Source organism: Hyperolius riggenbachi, chromosome 1 (genome assembly GCF_040937935.1).
Source record: "Hyperolius riggenbachi isolate aHypRig1 chromosome 1, aHypRig1.pri, whole genome shotgun sequence".
Taxonomy (NCBI): Eukaryota; Metazoa; Chordata; class Amphibia; order Anura; family Hyperoliidae; genus Hyperolius; species Hyperolius riggenbachi.
The window spans coordinates 52,423,280-52,441,871 of record NC_090646.1 but is presented as its reverse complement, the minus strand read 5'-3'; the positions used below and the strand labels follow the sequence as shown (position 1 = coordinate 52,441,871).

General features: G+C 47.3%; 1 protein-coding gene across 3 annotated transcripts in view; it reads right to left on the bottom strand.

Annotated features, from left to right (window-relative positions):
- EXOC6B (exocyst complex component 6B) overlaps nt 1–18,592 on the bottom strand; it is a 416,257-nt gene that overhangs the window by 229,803 nt on the left and 167,862 nt on the right. For all 3 annotated transcript variants that reach the window (XM_068274255.1, XM_068274264.1, XM_068274274.1), the window contains exons 7-8: nt 16,890–17,057; nt 12,565–12,633 (exon numbers count right to left, since the gene is read on the bottom strand). In XM_068274255.1, coding sequence (XP_068130356.1) covers nt 12,565–12,633; nt 16,890–17,057 — 237 coding nt within the window. The remainder of the gene's footprint in view (nt 1–12,564; nt 12,634–16,889; nt 17,058–18,592) is intronic.

Below are 18,592 nucleotides of genomic sequence, written 5' to 3'. Positions count from 1 at the left end.
TTAAAATCTGAAATAACCGGCAGGTTTTAGACTAGGCCATCTCCTCATGGGGGATTTCCAGGGTTTTCTTTGTTTTCAACAGCATTTCCTGAACGGCAGTTGGTAAGTCTGACAAAATAGTGTGCAAAATAGTGTGCAAGTGAGTAGGGAGGCTGGCTGACATCTTACTATTTTGGCAGTTAAACTGCTGTTCAGGAAATGCTGTTGAAAATAAACAAAACCCTGAGAATCCCCCACGATGAGATGGACCATTCCAAAACCTGTCGGTTCTGTCAGATTTTAACTGCCTACTTTTTTTTCCACTCGAGTGGTCCTTTAGTTGCTGGCACCTAAACTGCCAGCCATTCAGTACCTACTGTGCGCCTCCCAGATAGTTTGGTCCATAAAAAAATATATCCATTTTTGCCTCTCAGAACTTGTTCACACTGCGTTCGGCTCACGTGTCCGTCCACGGTGGGCTTGTTTTTCTGCGTTTTTTTTAAAAGCGCTTTCCGGTGATTTTCTGCGTGTTCGCTAGTCTTTGTGGGCGTTTTTGTAAGCGCTTCTGCAGAGCGCTTCTGTCTTCTGATACGGAAAAAAAATCCGGAATAGGTCTTTAAAAAAAAAAAAAAAAAACACTCACGCAATCGCTTCTGAAAGTGATTTTGTGAGCGTTTTGCGTTTTTCCTAAACCTTCCATTGAGATAAATCGCCTCAAAAATGGCCCGAGCACTGCTTTTCAAAGCGGACCACAAACAAACCGCTCTAATATAAACTCTCAATTCAAATCAAAGATAGCTTTATTGGCATGACCAAGCTTCAATACAGGCATTGCCAAAGCAAGGAGCAAGGGGAATGAGGGACATGGGATGGGAGTGCAGTGAGTTAGCAGTTCGTGGACCTTTGGGGGGGGGGGGGGGGAGTTTACAGTTCATTTATGCTCCTCTCAGTCTGTGGCATGCTGTGACATAGTGTGCAGCAATTGTCACTGTGGATTTCTCTTCTCCTAGTAGAATGCAGTGTTTTCTCTCATCCTCTAATGTGTGAAAGTCTGGAAATAGATCCATCAATTTCTTAAAGGTTTCCCTGGTAGTGGTATATTTGGGGCAGTGCAGCAGGAAATGATCTTTGTCCTCCAGGGTCTTCTGCTCACAGTGTTGGCATAGTCTCTCCTCCCTGGGTTTGTACGTCTGTCTGTGTCTCCCAGACTCTATTTCAAGGTTGTGAGCACTCAGTCTGTAGATGCTCAGGATTTTCCTCTCTTGAGGGTTTTGGAGCTTTTCCAGGTATGGGGCCATTTTATATTCTCTCTGTAGAGACTAGTATATGGTTAGCTTTTGTGACCGCTTTATTTCATTCCTCCATTTATCCACATAGTCCTCTTTGCTCTTAGCTGTGGTGTGTTTTATCTGGGCTCTTGTGGATCTGAGTTTGGAGGGACCAGAGAGTTGACAACTTCTTTCAGTGCACACGGCTTTTCTTGGTCTTCATTGTGCAGCATGGCTTTGTAGTGGGGTGAGTCGGGGCTGCTGCTCTGTAGGTCGGCCCAGAAGGACAACACTCTCTTCTGTATCTCAAGCAGTAGTGGGAATCTCCCCAGCTCAGCTCGGCAGGCATTGTTTGAGGTACTCCGATGGACCTGGAGGAGGTGTTTGCAGAATTCCAGGTGGAATATTTCTGGGGGACTAGATTCCCATTTTGATTGATCTGGGTAGATGATGGGGCCCCATATTTCGCTTCCATACAGTAGGATTGGAGTGATGACACTGTCAAAGACTTTCAGCCAGACCTTCACTGCTGGTTTGAGGTGGTACAGTTCTTTCCTGATGGCATACAACGTTCTGCAAGCGTTGGCTTTCAGAGCCTCTATGGCCCTGATTCTCATAGAGAATCATTGCACCAGCGCTTTCAGGGCGATTTTGAAAATCGTCAGCGCCTAAAATTTTACAACAACGCCTATAATGTGAACAAGGCCTCACTTCAGGTTCTTTTTAAAGTAAACTGAGCATCTCCGTTAAAAATGATGCCAAACGAACCCCCCGCACCAAGGATGGTTGGTAAATGAGTGGTCTGTTGCGAGGGCAGCATGGATTTAGTTACCTTCAGGGGGCAGCTCTCTAGAGACCTGTGTGTATGCAGTCCCCCATATCGCATGACCCGGCCTGTCCGGCCACAGGAGACTGAAGGGCCTGCGCTGATATCACACGGCTGCCATAATGCATGGTGGGAGAAGTGGTCTGTCAATGTGATTACATCTCCCAAAAATAGATATGCACCAAGCCTATGGGATTCCAGCGAATTCTTATTTAGGATAAGCTCCTCCTGATGTTAGAGGCAGGATCAGCATCCCAGCCCTCAGGATCTCCATGGGAACCTGAAGTGAGTGGAAACGGAGGCTGCCATGTTCATTCTCTAACAAACAATGCTGGTTGCCTCTAATAATACAAGTCACTGGCCCAGAATGAGCAGCAGATCAGATGCTGTGACTCCGCTGGCTGCATGCTTGTTGCAGGGGTGTGACTCAAACACAACTAAAGCCAAAAGCTCAGCATGACAGCCAGGCAACCGGTATGGTTTATAAGAGAATAAAGATGGCCGCCTCTATATTCCGCTCACTTTAGGTTCCCCTTAAAGAGACTCAGATGAGCCAACAAAGATTTTTTACTTCCCCGGGGCTCTCTCTAGCCTCATAAGCATGGATGCATCCCTCGCCGACCTCACACGGTCCTCCGTTCATCCGCAATCAGCCCAGGTAACTGTCTCAGTCGCGTCAGTTGTGGTTTTCTGCGCATGGGAAGAAGAGCCCCACTGGCGTGGCTAAGCAAGATACCGGGACTAACTGCTGCTAAACGGAGGACAGCGAGGGACGCATCTGTGCTTATGGGCCTGTAAGAAGCCCCAGGTAAGTAAGACAATTTTACACCCACAACTTTACACCCTTGATAACGTCCCATAGCGAATGAAACCAGCTGGGGACAGACGTTAGGAGGCAGTAGTGAGCATTCAGTCTGGCTTTGCTCAGGAATCAATATAGCAGAGTCTGTCTTCTCTGATGTTTTTTCAAGCCCAATCCTGCCCCCCTTCTGGCTCTGCTTTCCTGCTCTGTATATTCGCAGCATCATAGAGAGCTGTGATGAGATGGGAGGAGCTGCTATTGAAAAACCTTTTTTTAATCTATTTGTTAGTCATAAGAGGTTTTTAGAAATGGTGATTTCATTTTGCACACAGCCCACTAAATAATATGCTTTTCTGATGAACTGTGTTTTGCATGGAGTTTTAGTAAAAAAAAAAAAAAAAACTGACACACCAGAGCGGCAAAAAATACCAGGTATAGTATTTATTTTGTAAAATCTATGTTTATTTTGTGCCAAAGCGTTCATCTCTGGTTTCCTTTAAATAGTAGCAACAGCAAGGGGTGCCCACAACAGTAGCTGTAGGATAAGGGGGAAAAGGAGGGGGCGTGCAGAGAGTTCAAGAGTTTTACAGCAGAAGGAAAGAAAGTGTTCCTGTGCCTTGAGGTCCTGGTGGAGATGGCCTGGAGCCTCCAGGCTGATAGGAGCCAAGTGAGGAAGCAATGGCCTGGGTGTGCGGGGTTTATGGCAATTCTCATTGCTCTCGAGCGCAGTCTGGAGTTGTGAATGAGGTCTCATGGGGGAAGAGGATTCCCGAATATCCCCTCCGCTGATCTAATGACCCTCCAAATTTTCTATCTGTCGGAGGCGGAGGAGCCGGCATACCAGACCAGGATGGATGAACGGGGGCAGGTAAAATGGTGGCGGAGTAGAAGGACCTTAGACGTTCTTGGGCCATGCCGAACATCTTCAGCTGGCGAAGGAAGAATAGTCTCTGCTGGGCTTTCTTCTGAGTTGAGATAGTATTGGCCTTCCATGAGCAGCTCCGTGCTACTGCACAAGAGTACATGAAGAGGAACGCAGTCGCGATCTTTAAGAGAATCTGTACTGTGAAAATCTAACAAATAACCAGCCTGTTTGTTTTCTTCTTCTAGCCCCCTCTGACATTTTCGCCGCTCCCAGCAGCTTTCTTGGTGATAAAATCACTGTTTTATTCATTGTTTTTGTAAGAAATGAAGATGGCCGCGAAACAGGATATACATCATCAGAGCAGGTGCCCGTTTGCAGTGGCTCCTCTCAAACATGACTTTACTGCTGGAATGTTACCTCCCAGTGTTGCCTTAGCTGCTTGTCTGAGCTCTGCACTGATCGCTCTGCACTCACAGCTGTTCACAAAGTCACAGCTCTGTGAGCCTCAGACAGGCTGGCTGTGAGCAGTGAGCAGAGATCTTGCCTGTGACTCATACACATAGCACACAGGAGAGCAGAGGGGAACGTGGAGGGGGTGTGCATAACTTCTCCCTATCACAGCAGAGGCAGCCCATTCCTCCCTGGGTCGACAAAGCTTGACAAAGAAAAGATTAGATATATTACAGAGACAGTGCAACTAGAAAAGGCTGCAGTAATCCAGACCACATTAGAACAGGCATAATAATTTATAGGATAGGAGAAATAAGGCTGAACATTTTGTTAGAGTCTCTTCAGGATGGTAGCAAGGAGCAGGTGATGGTTTGGAGAAGGATGTGGGCAGCCCCGGGAGGATCCAGAAGATTCCCTTTTCTTAAGCAAGTATCTGTTTTCTGACCCCAGGACTGCCTCGGGTTCCCTTTAAGCGGTGGAAAGACACATATCTTCCAGAAAGAAGGGGAACATCGCAGAGTGACACGAGAGGCTGAAGTAACACTGATATCCAGGGCAGATGCCTTCCCTACAGGCCGGGACATGAGACAACCTGCCGCCTTGCTGCAGGATGGTAAACAGCAGAATTCCCCCTCTGATGACACATTCATAAGACAAGATCAGCAAGCTGGGGAGAAGGGATAAACTCTCACAGGAATGCTTCATTGGAAACACAGAACAACCTGCTTTCTCACAATGCAGCTGACAGCAAGAGGATTCCCCGAAAAGCCTCGTTCATCTTATATTAAAGGGAACCTCTAAAGACACTGCTGCCATTCTTGGCCTAATTCTAAGGGCCGGTTCAGACAGGCTTCTGTGGGGCAGCTTGCATGTTGAGCCCCTAGGATGGGCATTTCCAAAGTCCGGCCCAGGAGCCAAATATGGCCCGAAGACCTTTTTCTGGTGGCCCCCCAAAGCTCTCTACAGTTGATAATTCAAATGTGACCCACAGGCCATAGCTGCTATGCTGCATGCAGGGGCCACCTTAGGTTGCCGCTCTGACTTCCCCCTTCGCTCGTCTGTAGGTTACCAGCCACCACTGTAGTAACAGCCACTGATTAGCAGCCACCACTGTGCCAGCAGCAGTAACAGCCACCGATTAGCAGCCACCACTGTGCCAGCAGCAGTAACATCCACTGATTAGCAGCCACCACTGTGCCAGCAGCAGTAACATCCACTGATTAGCAGCCCTGTGCCAGCAGCAGTAACAGCCACTGATTAGCAGCCACCACTGTGCCAGCAGCACTAACAGCCACCACTGTGCCAGCAGTAGTAACAGCCACTGATTAAAAGCCGCCACTGTGCCAGCAGCAGTAACAGCCACTGATTAGAAGCCACCACTGTGCCAGCAGCACTAACAGCCCCTGATTAGCAGCCACCACTGTACCAGCAGCAGTAACAGCCACTGATTAGCAACTGCCACTATGCCAGCAGCAGTAACAGCCACTGATTAGCAACTTCCACTATGCCAGCAGCAGTAACAGCCACTGATTAGCAGCTGCCACTGTGCCAGCAGCAGTAACAGCCACTAATTAGCAGCCGCCACTGTGCCAGCAGCAGTAACAGCCACCGATCAGCAGCCACAACTGTGCCAGCAGCAGTAACAGCCACTGATTAAAAGCCGCCACTGTACCAGCAGCAGTAACAGCCACTGATTAGCAACTGCCACTATGCCAGCAGCAGTAAACGCCACTGATTAGCAACTGCCACTATGCCAGCAGCAGTAAACGCCACTGATTAGCAGCTGCCACTGTGCCAGCAGCAGTAACCCGCCACTGATTAGCAGCTGCCACTGTGCCAGCAGCAGTAACAGCCACTGATTAGCATCTGCCACTGTGCCAGCAGCAGTAACAGCCACTGATTAGCAGCGCCACTATGCCAGCAGCAGTAACAGCCACTGATTAGCAGCCGCCACTATACAAGCAGCACTATGTACATACCATACAATTTTCTGGCAGATTTACCAGCCAGATCGATCATTTCAAACATGAAATAATTTCAATCAATTTTTGGATTTTCTGACCATTTTTTTAATCGTTGTCAATCTTTTTCAATCAAATTTTTATAGAACTGAACGAAAATCAATAATAAAAAAAAAAAAACACCGACAAAAAACCCAGGAAAATCGATTGAAATTCAAATCGGACATGATGGAAATCCTCGATCTCGCAGGTAAATCTGCCAGAAAATTGTATGGTGTGTATTTAGCATAACAGCCACTAATTAGCAGCCACCACTGTGCCAGCAGCAGTAACAGCCACTGATTAGAAGCTGTCACTGAGCCAGCAGCAGTAACAGCCAATGATTAGCAGCTGTCACTGTGCCAGCAGCAGTAACAGCCACTGATTAGCAGTTGTCACTGTGCCAGCAGCAGTAACAGCCACTTATTAGCAGCTGCCACTGTGCCAGCAGCAGTAACAGCCACTGATTAGCATCTGCCACTGTGCCAGCAGCAGTAACAGCCACTGATTAGAAGCTGTCACTGTGCCAGCAGCAGTAACAGCCAATGATTAGCAGCTGTCACTGTGCCAGCAGCAGTAACAGCCACTGATTAGCTGCTGGCCCTGTGCCAGCAGCAGTAACAGCCACTGATTAGCAGTTGTCACTGTGCCAGCAGCAGTAACAGCCACTTATTAGCAGCTGCCACTGTGCCAGCAGCAGTAACAGCAAGTGATTAGCAGCCACCACTGTGCCAGTAGCAGTAACAGCCACTGATTAGCAGCCGCCACTGTGCCAGCAGCAGTAACAGCCACTGATTAGCAGCTGCCACTATGCCAGCAGCAGTAACAGCCACTGATTAGCAGTTGTCACTGTGCCAGCAGTAGTAAAAGTCACTGATTAGTACCTGCCACTGTGCAAACAGCAGTAACAGCCACTGATTAGCAGTTGTCACTGTGCCAGCAGCAGTAAAAGCCACTGATTGGCAGCAGTAACAGCCACTGATTAGCAGCTGCCACTATGCCAGCAGCAGTAACAGCCACTGATTAGCAGTTGTCACTGTGTCAGCAGCAGTAACAACCACTGATTAGCTGCTGCCACTGTGCAAGCAGCAGTAACAGCCACTGATTAGCAGTTGTCCCTGTGCCAGCAGCAGTAACAGCCACTGATTAGCAGCTGCCACTATGCCAGCAGCAGTAACAGCCGCCGATTAGCAGCTGCCATTTTGCCAGCAGTAGTAACAGCCACTGATTAGCAGCTGCCACTGTGCCAGTAGCAGTAACTGCCACTGATTAGCAACTGTCACTGTGCCAGCAGCAGTAACAGCCACTGATTAGCAGCCACCACTGTGCTAGCTGCACACAGTATATCGGTTATTTCCCTATTAAAATGTTTCATTTGACAAAAAGTCACAGGCATACTGTACTCAACGGCAAGCAGCAAAAATTGTTTCTCGTTACTAGTTTGGCAAATGGGCAAATACAAAGTGTGGGTTTTAATTATGGTAGTATGCATTATTTTAAAACTATATTGGCTGAAAAACTAAGAAATAATGAATTTTTCCCATTCTTCTCTTCTTATTCCCGTTAAAATGCATTTAGAATAAAATAATTCTTAGCAAAAAGTACCACCCAAAGAAAGCCGAATTGGTGGTGAAAAAAACAAGATATAGATTGTTTTGTTGTGATAAGTAGTAATAAACTTATAGGCGAATGAATGGAAGGAGCGCTATTGCTCTGGTGTTTAAAGGGACTCCGAGCAGTGCCTGTGGGTATGCCTTTAAAGGGAACCTTAACTGAATGGGGGTTAAAGAGTTTCACTTACATGGGGCTATTACCAGCCCCCTGCAGCAGTCCTGTGCCCTCGGCGCCGCTCTGTAATCCTCCGGTCACCCGCTGTCACTTAGTTTCGTTTTTGACGACTCACCAGTCGGCCGGCCGCCATGCGTATTATTGGACGCATTCTCTCCCGCAATTAGCGCTGTTGCGGACCGCAACATGAACAAAAATACGCGTTGCCGCATTCCGCACACGTAGATATGCGACAACGCGTATTTTTGTACGTGTTGCGGTCCGCAACAGCGCTAATTGCAGTAGAGTATGCGTTCAATAATACGCATGGTGGCCGGCCGACTGGTGAGTCGTCAAAAACGAAACTAAGTGACAGCGGGGGACCGGAGGATTCCAGAGCGGCTCCGAGGGCACAGGACTGCTGCAGGGGGCTGGTAATAGCCCCAGGTAAGTGAAACTCTTTACCCCCATTCAGTTAAGGTTCCCCTTTAAGCATACCCACAACTAATTAATTACATCCTCACACCTACCAGCATGATGTTTGTAATTATATCCCCCTGGGTTCTTTATATTTCATTGCATTGTGCTGAATCGAGCTGCCGACTTTGGAGAAAAGTCGTCCTGTGTAATACAAGTAACTATGGAAAGATGCATATCATTTCGAAGCTCTCTCCTCTTTCCAATGATATATAAACCACCTCCCTACGCCTTTTAGTTTTCGCTATTTTCGCGATCGAATTTGCCGCGGTCACGATTAAGGATCACGAAAACAGCGAAAACTAAAAGGCATAGGGCGGCAGTTTATATATCATTGGAAAGAGGAGAAAGAGAGCTTCAAAATAATATGCATCTTTCCATAGTTTCTGCACTGCTCGGTGTACCTTTAAGGGGAAAAAACCTTGGAGGTGAATTGGGGAAAGCCAATTGATTAAAATCTGTATGATTTTTAGGATGCGAGTGAAAGCCCACACAGACACAGGGAGAACATCCAAACTCCATGCAGATAGTGTTCTGACCCAGTTCCAACTGGGGGACCCCAGCCCTGCAAGGCTAGAGTGCTACCTACTACACCTCCATAATAATCAGCTGTTCCCTAGTGAATCCACAACTACCAGAGATACCGGGAGAGTCCCAGGGGACGTGAACTGCTGCTGACACTCAGACTGAAAAGTATTTTGCACTGTCACTGGCTGAGAGGAGACACCTGCAAGAACGCCTGCTAAACTCACAGAGACCTCTTCCCCACTCCTGACAGGACGACAAAGCTGGATATACTCCCCCCGCCCGGGCTATACCAACAGGACGAGCATGAGGAGACTTCGCTAACCCAAACAAGAGCGGGCAGCGACACGTCCCGGTGTCCTCTGTCTGATCCCTACAGAGAAAATAGAATTACCTCGCATTGTGGCTTCCTGAGAACGATAATGACATACCGGCTCTCATCAAACAAGCTTTTCCAGCGCAGGAACACACGCACATCTCCGTGTCAGCCGGGGGAGGCAGATGTCCGTAACACACACACTCCACTATGACTGTGTGTGTACTGGCCACATATACCTAACAATCTCCACAGCCCTTCTCAGGCAATACTCAACCATTACATTACACTGTCAGACTGAAAAGGGATGGCCACTTACTTTCACCAAATAGTTTTAAAGAGAAACTCCGACCAAGAATTGAACTTCATCCCAATCAGTAGCCGATACCCCCTTTTACATGAGAAATCTATTCCTTTTCACAAACAGACCATCAGGGGGTGCAGTATGACTGATATTGTGGTGAAACCTCTCCCACAAGAAACTGAGGACCGTGGTACTTCTGGCAGTTTCCTGTCTGTGAACCTTGTTGCGTTGTGGGAAATAGCTGTTTACAGCGGTTTCCAACTGCCAAAAAAGCATGCAGCAGCTACATCACCTGCCAACAGTAAAAATTTCACCATGTAATAAATGTCAGAATGTAAGTCAGGGAGAGGAAAGATTTTTCAATGGGCAAACACTGACTAAATCATTTATGCATGATTATTGTAAAAATGAAGCACTTTTTTTATTACATTATTTTCACTGGAGTTCCTCTTTAAAGAGAGTCTGAAGCGAGAATAAATCTCGCTTCAGAGCTCATAGTTAGCAGGGGCATGTGTGCCCCTGCTAAACCGCCGGTATCGCGCCGCTAAACAGGGGTCCCTTCACCCCCAAATCCCCCCCGCAAGACTTGGTCGTAGATTTGGTCGCTCCTGGAGGCAGGGCTAACGGCTGCAGCCCTGCCTCCAGTCGCGTCTATCAGCGGCGCATCGCCGCCTCTCCCCCGCCCCTCTCAGTGAAGGAAGACTGAGAGGGGCGGGGAGAGGCGGAGATACGCGCTGACAGACGCGCGTGGGGCAGGGCTGCGGCGGTTAGCCCTGCCCCAACCAGGAAGCGCTCCCCTGCTGCACCGAGGGGATTTGGGGGTGAAGGGACCCCCGTTAAGCCGCGGGATAGCGGCGTTTTAGCAGTGGCACACATGCCCCTGATATCTATGAGGTCTGAAGCGAGATTTATTCTCGCTTCAGACTCTCTAAGTGAAACTTAACCACGGTGTCGTCCTTGACGTATAAAAACGTCAAGGAGGACATGCGCGCTCCCGTGGCCGATCGCGCGTGCACGCGCACTCCCGGCCGCAGATTCGGTAGCCCAGGAATCAATGAATCGGGTTATGGTGCCCGATCACGGATTCCTCTCCCCCGCAGAAAAAGCGACAGGGTTTGCCATCTTGTGGCGAAAGAGTAAAACTACATCTAAAAGTAAAAAAAAAATTACACTACACACATATTTCCCTAAATAAAACACTATTTACTTCCCACCCTCCCAAAAATACCCACATAAAATGTTTAATAAAAAACTCAAAAACATTACAATAAAAAAAAAAAAAAAAACCAAAAAAAAAAAACACAAATATTTATCTAAGGGTCTAAACTATTTAAATATCTATGTAACATGAAATATTTCTAGATATTTTTTTTTTATAAGCTTGTAAATAGTGATGGATGGAAAACGGAAAAAATACTCTTATTTCCCAATAAAATATTGTTGCCATACATTGTGATAAGGACATAATTTACACGGTGAAATAACCGTGACAAATAGGCAATTACAATACGTGGGTTTTAATTATGGAGGCATGTATTATTTTAAAGCTATAATGGCCGAAAACTGAGAAATAATGATTAGTTTTCCATTTTTTTCTTATTCTTACTGTTAAAATGCATTTACAGTAAGGTAGCTCTTTGCAAAATGTACCCCCCAAAGGAATCCTAATTGGTGGCGGAAAAAACAAGATATAGATCAGTTCATTGCGATAAGTAGTGATAAAGTTATAGGCGAATGAATGGGAGTTGAACATTGCTCGGATGCATAAAGTGAAAACGACAGAGCTTAAGTGGTTAAAGGGACACTGTAGGGGGTCGGGGGAAAATGAGTTGAACTTACCCAGGGCTTCTAATGGTCGCCCACAGACATCCTGTGCCCGCGCAGTGACTCACCGATGCTCCTGCCCCGCCTCTGGTTCGCTTCTGGAATTTTAGACTTTAAAGTCGGAAAACCACTGCGCCTGCGTTGCAGTGTCCTCGCTCCCGCTGATGTCACCAGGAGCATACTACGCAGGCAAAGACCATAATGGGTCTGCGCAATACACTCCTGGTGACATCAGCGGAAGGGTTTTATAGGCGCAGTCGTTTTTCGACTTTAAAGTCTGAAATTCCAGAAGGGAACCGGAAGTGGGCCCGGAGCATCGGTGAGTGGCTGCGCGGGCACAGGATGTCTGCGGGGGACCATTAGACTCACTGCAGCTCGGCTGTGCTTCAGTCTTCTGTTGTCCCCTCCCTAGTGATCGGCAACCTGGCCTTCTGTGTGTGGATGGTTTGGGTGCGCAGCATTAACCGTGTTCGACTTCCTGACAACGGTTAGGCACATCTATGTGAACCCCCCCTCCCCCCGGGCCCATGGTGAGTGTTGCATGCCCACCTGTCATGCCCGGTACGACTCCTGGCCGCCTCCTCCTCCTGAGTCCAGCATCTTTCTGAATCCCCACCGCTAACACCTGTACCAAGTGACACGCCCACATGTAGTGACATCACAATGGCAGTGTCACATGGTCTGCAACCCGGTGGAAAAAAGATGTGGAAATTCAAAAATCTATGTGCAGTGTGTGGGCAGACAATAGATCCCTCCAGACTGGATCAGAGAGGGAGCTATCTGATGGGCGAACTGGTGGCCATCGTCTAATGCCCAGGTGTTGAACTCCAGGCCTGGAGGGCCAGATCCATGCCAGTGTTTAGGATGGACTGAGAAAGAGAGGAATGTGTTCTACCTGATGGACCACACCTTTCCTGACTCAGACCCATCAATTCATTTCAGCTGTGTCAAAAATGTGTGAGGACCTCGGCCCTCGTAGGACCGGTTTGACATCCCTGATCTAATGTATCAACTGGAAGGCATACTACTTTATAAAGAAGTCTGCAGACCCCTTTACTTGTAGTATAGGAAGGTCCCTCTTTACAGAGAGATAGTGAAGACACAGGATGGGTTCCTGCCTGGATCTGATGTGTGTAAGCACACTTAGCTTTAAGCACTCACCAGCACAGTGTAGATGTGTAAACAGCGATATACCGGAGAGAAATCCACTAGATCCTGTGTGCCTGGTGCCTGCAAAACACAAGGGACAACCATCAATCCAACAATACAAAACTATGAGAGTGGTGCAGAGGGGGTTCTCGTTGGCTTAAAGCGGACCTGAACTCTTGCACAGGAAACAAGGAGAAAACAGAGAAATCCATCCTGCGTGTTTACAAAGAACAGCCTAATTCTCTCTTCTCAGCAAGTAATGAGCTAGCGTAATTTGAGCTGTCTGAGCTAATATGTGTAAACAGGAGGTTAACCCCTTCTGTGCTCACAGGGTACCAGGAAGTAAATACTCTGCAGAATCTCAGTAGGAGTTCTAGAAGCTGTTACAAGGAAATGTATTGCTTTAAAGTGAACATAAAAAGAGTTATATGGAGTCTGCAATATTGGTTTCCTTTTAAACAATACCAGTTGCCCGGGAGCAGCCCTGCTGATCAATTTGGCAAGCACGCAGCTAATCCAGTCAGTTCTGACAATATTGTCAGAAACACCTGATCTACATATGCTTGTTCACGGTTTATGGTTGAAAGTATTATGCTGGGTACACACGTTGCGATTTCCCACTTGATCGATCCCGTTCGATCGATTATTTCCAACATGTTCGATCGGGTTTCGATGGATACAGCCGTCAATTTTGCATACTTACTCTGAAGTCTCTAAAAAAATATTTTTATTTCATAAATATGTTTAATATGTTATCCCTAACGAAACCACTGCATTCCCGTCACTGTACACTATCTAAATTCCCCCCAACTCCCCCCTCCCTCCCCCCGCAAAATCCACAACTTTCTTGGTCGTGGATTTTGCTGCCCTAAGCGCTTCCGTGAGAGGCAGAGCTATGACCTGCAGCCCTGCCTCACACGCGTCTGTCAGCGGCGGATCTCCGCCTCTCCCCCGCCCCTCTCAGTGAAGGAAGACTGAGAGGGGCGGGGGAAAGGCGGAGATCCGCCGCTGTCAGACGCGTGTGAGGCAGAGCTGCGGCTCATAGCTCTGCCTCTCACAGAAGTGCTGCCCGGATTGCCCCCCGGGGAGTTTGGGGGGATTTAGATAGTTTATAGCGGCGGGAATGCAGCGGTTTAGTTAGGGATAACATATTAAACATATTTTTGAAATAAAAAGACTTTTTAGAGACTTCAGAGTCTCTTTAAAGGGAAGGTCCAAGCAAAATAAAAAAAATGAGTTTCACTTACCTGGGGCTTCTACCAGTCCCATGCAGCCATCCTGTGCCCTCGTAGTCACTCACTGCTGCTCCAGTCCCCCGCTGGCAGCTTAGCGAGTCGGCGGGACTCATTGCGTACATTTTTACGCATAGAACCAGTAATGCGTAAAAATGTATGTGTTGATGTTCCTGCACTAGCGGGAATGCGTAAAAATGTACGCAATGCATCCCCGACCTCCGAGGTCGGCAAGCTGCCAGCGGGGGACTGGAGCAGCAGTGAGTGACTTCGAGGGCACAGGATGGCTGCATGGGGCTGGTAGAAGCCCCAGGTAAGTGAAACTCATTTTTTTATTTTGCTTGAACCTTCCCTTTAACATGAGCAAATCGACGACTGTATTGATCGAGACCCGATCGAACATGTTGAAAATAATCGATTGACCGGGATCGAGCGGGAAATCGCAACCTGTGTACCCAGCATTAGAGGCAGAGGACCAGCAGGAAAGCCAGGCAACTGGTATTGCTTAAAAGGCAATAAATTTGGCAGCCTCTATAAAACTCTTACTGCGGGTTCACTTTAAAGGTTATTATTCTATTGCTTATCTCTTAGAGCAGAGAGTAAGTTCTGAGTCCAGGTCTGCTTTTAACTAGAAAAATCTCTGTTGGGAACAACTCTGCGTGAGGGACAGAGTCCAACCGGCACCAGACTGGTGATGTGATTGTAAAGCTGGTCATTAGGGATCACCAACTATTTATTTATTTATTTATTGTATTTATAAAGCGCCAACATATTACGCAGCGCTGAACATTAATTTAGGTTACAGACAATATTTAGGGGTGACATACAGCAAAATGACAATACAGGAATACAAGAAAACCAGATCACACACCATAGTAGGAGTACCAAGTAATGCTTAGTCAGTCACTGGATGGAGCATGGAGATTAGGCAAGTTAGGTTCACTCAGATGCATAACATGGTTTCACAGTAATGGAGGTGCATGATCAGGTTGCACACAAAAGGAGGAGGACCCTGCCCAAAGGCTTACAATCTAAAGGGAGAGGTAGGGACACGAGAGGTAGAGACCAGAGTTCAGCTGTGGGTTTAGAGCACTTGTGAGGGGTAGTAGGCCAGAGTGAAAAGGTGAGTTTTGAGGGCTTTCTTGAAGATATTGAAGGAGGGGGCTGCCCTAATGGGTGGAGGTAGGGAGTTCCATAGTGTTGGAGCAGCTCTTGAGAAGTCCTGGAGGCGTCCACGGGACTGGGTGATGCGGGGGGCGGTTAGGCAAAGTTCATTGGAAGAGCGGAGTGAGCGGCTAGGTGTGTACCTCTGAGTAAGATCGGAAATGTAGGTTGGACAGGTTTTGTGGAGATTTGTAGGTCAGACACAGTATCTTGAATCTGATTCTGGACTGGATAGGAAGCCAGTGGAGGGTTTCAAGGAGGGGATCCGCCGTGGTGGAGCGATGGGAGCAGTGGATAATTCTGGCTGCCGCATTCATGATGGACTGCAGTGGGGCTGTTCGGGTTATAGGGAGACCAGACAGCAGGGCATTGCAGTAGTCAAGGCGGGAAATTATGAGGGCATGGATGAGGAGTTTGGTGGTGGCAGAGGTCAGGAAAGCAGGGCCGGCGCTACCATTAAGGCAAAGTAGGCAGCTGCCCCAGGGCCCCAGAGCTTGTAGGGGCCCCCAGTAGCTACAGGAGGAAAAAAAAAATTTCAAATCAGCCTTATAGTTTTTGAGAAAATCGATTTTAAAGTTTCAAAGGAAAAAAAAATACACATTTAAAAACCTGCCGACTTTAATGGTTAATAGCAAATCCACCTTAAATGCTAGAAACCCTAAATTTGCAGGATATGTTAAGGGGGTCATTAGGAATAAGTGGAAAAAACAATTTTTCAAAAAGACCTTATAGTTTTTGAGAAAATCGATTTTAAAGTTTCGAAGGAAAAAAGTATACTTTTAAATGCGGTAAATGTTACTTTTAGTAGCAAACCTAACGGTAGTGTAATTTTACATGCATCAAACGAAAGCGCAATAAATTTCCTGACGGGGTTTCCAGGGGGTCTATACGCAGCCGCAGCGCTTTGGCCAGGGATCGCTATACAGCCGCAATATGGCTGTATGAAGATCCCTGGCATTTTTTCCTATTTTCCCAATTTTTTTTTTTTATGTTTAGAGTGTGGGAATTTTTTTTTTTTTTTAAATTATGTGCGGTCCCCCCTCCTGAAACTTTTTAACCCCTTGTCCCCCATGCAGGCTGGAATAGCCAGAATGTGGAGCTCTGACCGATTGGGACTTCACACCCTGACTATACCAGCTGCAAAAAAGGTCCCCTAATGCCGATTTTTGTTCCGGGGTATATGTTGGGGGGGCCCCCCAGGTTTATTTTGCCCTGGGGCCCCATTGTTGCTTAAACCGGCCCTGCAGGAAAGGGCGGATCTTGCAGATGTTACGAAGGTGGAAGTTGCAGGACTTTGTGAGGTTTTGGATGTGGGGAGTGCAGGAGAGTGCGGAGTCCAGGGTGACACCCAGACAGCGGGCTTGAGAGGTAGGGCGAATGGTAGTGTGGTTAACAGTGACATGCACATCTGGGAGGTTTATGGATGGTCGGGGTGGGAAGATCATAAATTCCGTTTTGTCTATATGCAAAGCATTCCTCCCAGCATTCAGATTTCATGTAAATGTTACGCAGATTGAACTTGGACTAAGAACAATTAACAGGCGGGCGTTATTCCCATTGGTCCAATTTCCTATCTGCATATACAGAAATTTGCATGAAATATGAAGGCTAGAAGTTATTTTCATCTCTTTTTTACGGGGTCATCGCCGTTTTTTAAATAGAGTATGGCAAATTCCCTTGATCACAGAGGACAAACAGGATGCAGGAGAGGAGATAGGGATTGATGAGTAGACTACAAGGGAGGCAAGTATGACATGTTTGTTTATATTGACTCTGCATTTTTTTTTCTTTGTTTTTCATCCCTGGGCCTAAGCCACACTCATAGCTGACAATGAATAACTCAAACATGGACCTGAGCAGTCAGTAGAGAACAATCCCTCTAGAAAACAAGATACAACAGCCAATCATCACAACCATCATCCAACCCTACAATGCTGTTACCTCTTCCTCATCTTCATCCTCCACATCCAGGATACCAGAGTCCTGCTCGGACATGGGGCTGGTGCCGTTCACCTCCGGACTTGCACACAGATCCCTTTTATACCTCTTCCCCAGGCCGGCTCTGGACTGCACAGACAGGAGGTTGTCCATGCTCCTCTGCTGCTGGGCCTAGAGGAAAGACAACAGGTATTATAGTCATGTGACTCAGATGCAGTGCTAAAATGCGTCATTTTACAACTTTTTTTTCACTGCAGTAGTCCTTTAAAGGAAACCTGCAGCGGGTAAAATTATGTAGAATAAACACAAGATGTACCTGCAAATGAATACATCATACTTACCTTGCCATTAGTTCCTCTCAGAAGCTCACCATTTTCTTCCAACGATTCTTTCAAATTCCGACTAGATCTAGTCAGGCTTGTTTCTCAGGAAGCTGAAATCCTTTGATCCCTTTTTTTCACTAGATCAGTTGCTGTCAGCTATAACTGGGCTATAATGGGCATTTTTAAATGGAGGACAGAGAATTAGATTGATTGCAGTGGACAAACAAGGACGCAGGAGAGGAGAAAGAGATTGATGACTACACAGGAGGTAAGTATGACAGGTTTTTATTTTGACTTTTATTTTTTTGTTACTAGTGATTCAGATGTGGAATGCATTGCCACAGGAAGTCGTTATGGCAAACTCTATACCTGCATTTAAAGGGGGCTTAGATGCTTTCCTTGCGTTGAAAGACATCCATGACTACAATTAGTAGGTAATGCCCAATGATGTTGATCCAGGGATTTTATCTGATTGCCATCTGGAGTCGGGAAGGAATTTTTCCCTTTTGGGGCTAATTGGACCATGCCTTGTAAGGGTTTATCGCCTTCCTCTGGATCAGCAGGGATATATGGGGAGCAGGCTGGTGTTGTACTTTGTTCTCTGGTTGAACTCGATGGACGTATGCCTTTTTTCAACCCAAATAACTATGTAACAGTTTGCTTTTAGGGCCGGTTCACATGGACGGCAGGCGGCGTTGGGGCGGCCAGGAAGTCGCGTCGTCCTGTGACGTCCCGTTCGGTGGCGGCGGTACAGAGATCGTCGCGATCGGCGTTTCTCTTCCCCGCAGGGGGACATGAAGCCGCGCCGGCTAGCCGTCCCTGGACGTTGCATGCGGCTTCTAGGGACGGCCGAAACGATGCGTTAAATCGGGATCAGAACGCCGCGTTTATGCAATCGACGGTAATCGACGGTAACCGCGCAATGCTAAACGCTCCTATTCACTTGAATGGGAGAGTTTAGCCGATGGGTCCCGAACGCTTGACGGTAGACGCCGCCAAGCGTCCGTGTGAACCGGCCCTTAAGCAGCACAAGTGGAAGATCTCTTCTACAGACCTAAAGCAAAATCTGCCCAGAAACTGATCAGAGCTATAATGTAGGTGTATGAAAAATAAGAAATGTGAGATCCACTTACAGGAATGTTTTTGTTGACACAGGATGGAGAGGGGGGGGGGGGGGGTCCCATGCTGAATAGTTAGATGAGAGTGTTTCCCATGAGGCCAGGCCTGCCCATGCAGACATGTCCCTGGCATGACCCGTCACAGGAGAATGGCTGGTTACACTATATAAATCCTGCCTCTCTGTTGGATACAGATGGGCCTGCAATGCAGAGCAGGCAGGTGTAATATCCACAGCCCTCTGAAGATGGAGGAGGGGGGGGGGGG